Source organism: Nicotiana tabacum, chromosome 11 (genome assembly GCF_000715075.1).
Source record: "Nicotiana tabacum cultivar K326 chromosome 11, ASM71507v2, whole genome shotgun sequence".
NCBI lineage: Eukaryota > Viridiplantae > Streptophyta > Magnoliopsida > Solanales > Solanaceae > Nicotiana > Nicotiana tabacum.
Genome location: NC_134090.1, coordinates 28,118,546 through 28,123,151, shown reverse-complemented (window position 1 = coordinate 28,123,151; position 4,606 = coordinate 28,118,546). Strand labels below are relative to the sequence as shown.

Below are 4,606 nucleotides of genomic sequence, written 5' to 3'. Positions count from 1 at the left end.
GTCATCACACCCCATAAATGTCGAAACCCGGACTCCTCTCCGCTGGAAGGAGAAAAAAGGGGCACGACAACATGGCGAAAAATGATATCATCAACAGAGACCTGAACAATGAGCAGGTTCCTTCCTCGTTTCTTTAAGAAAAGAGTGTTGTCATTTTTTCCTCTTTTAGAGCCATTTTTCCAAGAGAAATTTTGACAGCCTTTCATATCAAGCTCGAGAAGCCTGCTTTAGTCCATATAAAGCTTTGTCCACTTTAAAAACATATTCGGGGTGCTCATGACATTCAAACCCTGGAGGTTGCTTCACATAAACTTCTTCCTTAAGAAGTCCATTCAAAAATGCACTATTGACATCCATTTGGAACAAGGTGAATTCCATATGATATGCAAAAGCGATTAGGATTCTAATAGCTTCCATGCGAGCCACTGGAGCAAACGTTTCATCATAGTCAATCCCTTCCTCCTGATTGTAGCCTTGAACCACTAGCCTGACCTTGTTTCTTGTGGTAATTCCATGTTCATCGAGCTTGTTTCTGAATACCCACCTGGTTCCTATAATGGTTCGATCTGAGGGTTTAGGTACCAGGTGCCACACATTATTTCTCTCAAACTGATGTAGCTCGTCTTGCATGGCTGTAATCCAATCTGCATCTTTCAAGGCTTCCTTGATATTCTTGGGTTCTATTTGGGATAGAAAAGCTGAGAAGGCAAGTGAATTTCTTGCTCTTGACCTGGTTTGTACTCCGGAATCTAGAGGAGTAATAATGTTGTCCATCAGATGAGAGCTTTGGTGTCTCCAGTTAGACATCTGAGGTTCATTCTGAGAGGAAGAGGATGTGTTTGGCTGGTTTTCCTCTGTTCTTCTCTCAGGTCCTAGCGGAGGCATCAACCACTCTTTCTTCAACTTCAGTGGTTGAAATTGAAATGTTTGGTTCTTTTGAAGATGAAGATGTATTGTCTTCATTTAGCTCCTTTACTTGACTCATCATATCTACCTTTCCGTTTGTCATGTTAATGACTTCACCAGAGACTAGTAAGGGTTCTCCATCTTGATATTTCTCATCACTCTTCTCACAAGATGGATAAGACTCATCAAAAATAACACGGACACTTTCCTCAACACATTAAATCCGCTTATTATATATCTTGTAAGCCTTGCTTTGAGAAGAGTAGCCCAGAAATATTCCTTCATCACTCTTGGCATCGAATTTACAAGCTGATCCTTTCCATTGTTGAGAACATAGGATTTGCACCCAAATGTTCTTAGGTGAGTCAGCTTGGGTTTCCTTCCATTCAGCAATTCATAGGGGGTTTTATTCAGAAGAAATCTGATCATGCACCTGTTCACCAAGTAGCAGGCAGTGTTGACAGCTTTAGCCCAGAAGTTCTTTGCAATTCCATTATCGATCAGAATTGTTTGTGCCATCTCTTCCAGAGTTCTGTTCTTCCTTTCTACCACTCCATTTTGCTGGGGAGTTCTGGGAGCTGAGAAGTTGTAAGTGATGCCATTTTCATTGTAGAATTCATAAAATTTGACATTGTCAAATTTTGTCCCATGATCTGATCTAATGCATGCGACTCTAGACTCCATCTTCACCTAGATTTTCTTCACAAAAGCCACAAACACCTCAACAATTTCATCTTTGGTTCTGAGAAACAGAGTCCATGTGAATCTAGAGTAGTCATCCACTATCACAAAAATGTATCTTTTTCCTCCTCTGCTTTGCACTCTCATAGGTCCATATAGATCCATATGCAGAAGCTCTAGTGGCTTTGAGGTGCTCACATCTCTTTTAGACTTGAAGGAGGACTTCACATGTTTTCCTCTAGCACATGTATCACAGACCTTTTGCATCTTGAATTTTGACATAGGCAGATCATGGACCAGGTCCTTCTGAATTAGTTTATTCAGAAGAGAGAAACTTGCGTGGCCCAGTCTTCTGTGCCATAGTTCAGCGTCATCATCAACAGCTTTCAGACAACTTAGATCACCACTCTGTAAGGACTCGAAATCAGCAATATATATGTTCTTGTATCTTTTGGCCACAAGTACTACTTCCCCAGTCACAAGATCGGTGACTACATATTTTGGACAAGAATTCCACCTTATTTCCTTTATCACAGATTTGAGAGACACTCAAGAGACTATACTTGAGGCCATTGACATAGTACACATTTTCATAAAATGAGTGAGTGACTTCCCGACTTTTCCAACTCCTAGAATGTACCCTTTTTTCCATTTCCAAAGGATACACTCTCTCCTTGCAGGGCTTTTAGTGAAAGAAAGTCCATGGTGTTCCTAGTCATGTGCTTTGAACACCCACTATTCATGAACCATTGTTGACTGCTTCCTTTCACTGTTCCCTGCACAAGAAATTAAGAGTTAGTTTTAGGAACTCAAGAAAGTTTGGGTCCCTTGTAGTAGGAAAGAGGATGAATAAGAGTTCTCTTAGTCCATGCAGGTAATGCACGTTTTTTGTGAGTGGAACCTGGTCCCTCTTTTGTAGTCACCTTTTTAGCAAACACTTTATTTTTCTGAACAGATTGATTCCTGGTCTGGAAATCCTTTTTGAAGTGCCCATTGTTCCCACATTGGGTACAAGGCCAGTTATCAAAGATAGTGTCGTACTTGATGTGAGGGTTGTGGGGAGTTTTCTCCCTTTGGAACCTTATTCCCTGTCTGTTTTCACAATTATTAGTATGCATGACAGTGGTAGCTTCTGAGGACCAGGTCCACTTTAGGGACTTTTCAAGATCATTCTTTATTCTTTCCATATCAGTTTGGAGTTGCTTGTTTTTTCTCAATTTCAGCACACATCCTAATTCTCATAGTTTTCACCTCATTTTCAAGCCTAATGTGTTCCTCACTGGCTATCTCCTTTCCCTTTCCAGAATTTTTAGGTTTTGACTTAGTCCATGATTTCACTATTGTTTCCCTTAGGTCTGTAATTTTTGCCAAAAGATCATCCTTTTCTTTTCTAAAGATTTCAATGGTTTTCTTATGGTCAATAACTACAGCCACTAAGTCGTCTCTATGTTGTTCAGATTCTCCTAATTCTAAGCTCAAAGAATCCCTATCCTCCACAAGACTATGAAAGGCATTAATTAATACATTAGCTAAAGACATGAGTTTTTTTTGGAGAATAGGATTTCGGATTTTTCTGAACATCCCTGAAATTTACCTCTTTGTTGCCATCGTCCAAAGCAAAAGTTGAGTCATATTCAATCTCCTCACCTTCAACTACCATCATGGAACTATCACCAGTATTAGGTTCATCTTCAGAATCACTAGAGGAATCCCCCCATGCTGTAAGAGCCTGTCTCATCATATTGTCAGCTGACCTTTTTCTCTTGAAGTCCTTGAAAGGCACCTGGTTTGTCTTAGCTGTTTTCTCATAGTAGTTCTTGGGAGAATTCTTGCTTCAAGAGAGGACAGTCTTTCATGAAGTGTCCAGGCTTTCCATACTTGTAACAAAGGTCATAGTTCTTTGATCTGTTAGAGCTGTCTCTTTTTAGCATTTCTCCATTCCTTCTGACCATCTTCTGAAACCTTTTAGTTAAGTAAGCCATGTCACTGTCTTCCTCACTTGAATCATTGTTATCAGTTTTAAGTACCAGGTTCCTTTCCTTCTTTGGTTCTCTTCTTTCACTGTCTATCTTCCTCTTCAACTCGTAGGTCTTCAAATTTCCGATCAACTCTTCTATGGTCAGCTCCTGTAAGTCCTTTGATTTAGTAATAGCATTCACTTTGCTTTCCCAAGGGCTAGGCAGAATGCTGAGAATTTTCCTCACTAGCTTGTTTCTAAGAATAGTTTCACCAAGTGAGTGTAACTCATTTATGATGGAAGTGAATCTTGTGTGCATATTTCACCAAGTGAGTGTAACTCATTATGATGGAAGAGAATCTTGTGTGCATATCTTGAATGGATTCATCGTCCCTCATTTTGAAGAGTTCATACTCGGTAGTGAGCATATCAATCTTAGACTGTTTTACTTGTGTGGTTCCCTCATGAGTTGTTTGCAAAGCTTTCCATATCTCCTTGGTAGTATCGCATATGGAGATTCTATTGTACTCTTCAGGTCCTATTCCACATACTAGAATTTTCTTGGCACGAAAATTCTTCTCCACAACTTTCTTGTCTGCTTCAGTGTACTCTTTGCTGGTTTTGCCATTGAAAATGGAAGTTTCTCTAGTACCTTGGTTGGAACATAAGGACCATCGCATATGATATCCCATAACTTAGAATCCTCAGCCATGATAAAATCATGCATTCTTGTTTTCCACTACCCATAGTATTGTCCATTGAACCTGGGTGGTCGGTATGTAGATTGACCTTCTTCAAAATTTGGTGGAGCAGCCATGAGGATCCTTCCTAGGTGTTAGCCTGATAGGAGGAACCCGCTCTGATACTAATTGTTAGTTTTGTGTGAGTCCACCAAATAGTATAGTACCTGGACCTCTACGGGATTCTGCTGAAAATGCTAATAAAACTGCAAGTAAATAAGGCAGAGGATTTTTACGTGGAAAAATTCCACACAAGGGGATAAAAAAACCACGACTTACATCTGTAGACTTTCAACTTCACTAACTTGTAAAAACCTATTAC

General features: G+C 39.9%; 1 protein-coding gene across 1 annotated transcript; it reads right to left on the bottom strand.

The window, feature by feature from the left end:
- Positions 1-2,775: 2,775 nt before the first annotated feature.
- Positions 2,776-4,236, bottom strand: LOC142165784 (uncharacterized). The gene is made up of 4 exons (XM_075224156.1): positions 3,959-4,236; positions 3,466-3,801; positions 3,182-3,419; positions 2,776-3,078 (listed from the first exon to the last, which is right to left on the bottom strand). The coding sequence occupies exons 1-4, from the start codon at positions 4,234-4,236 to the stop codon at positions 2,776-2,778; spliced, it is 1,155 nt and encodes a 384-aa protein (XP_075080257.1).
- Positions 4,237-4,606: the final 370 nt, after the last annotated feature.

Excerpts from the sequence above, each read along its gene's own strand:
- LOC142165784 (XM_075224156.1), bottom strand. The coding sequence starts at position 4,236 with ATGGGATATCATATGCGATGGTCCTTATGTTCCAACCAAGGTACTAGA. Across the intron at positions 3,802-3,958 it reads ATTGATATGCTCACTACCGA|AAACAAGCTAGTGAGGAAAA; the intron begins GTATGAACTCTT and ends AACTATTCTTAG. Across the intron at positions 3,079-3,181 it reads TGGACGATGGCAACAAAGAG|GATAGGGATTCTTTGAGCTT; the intron begins GTAAATTTCAGG and ends AGTCTTGTGGAG.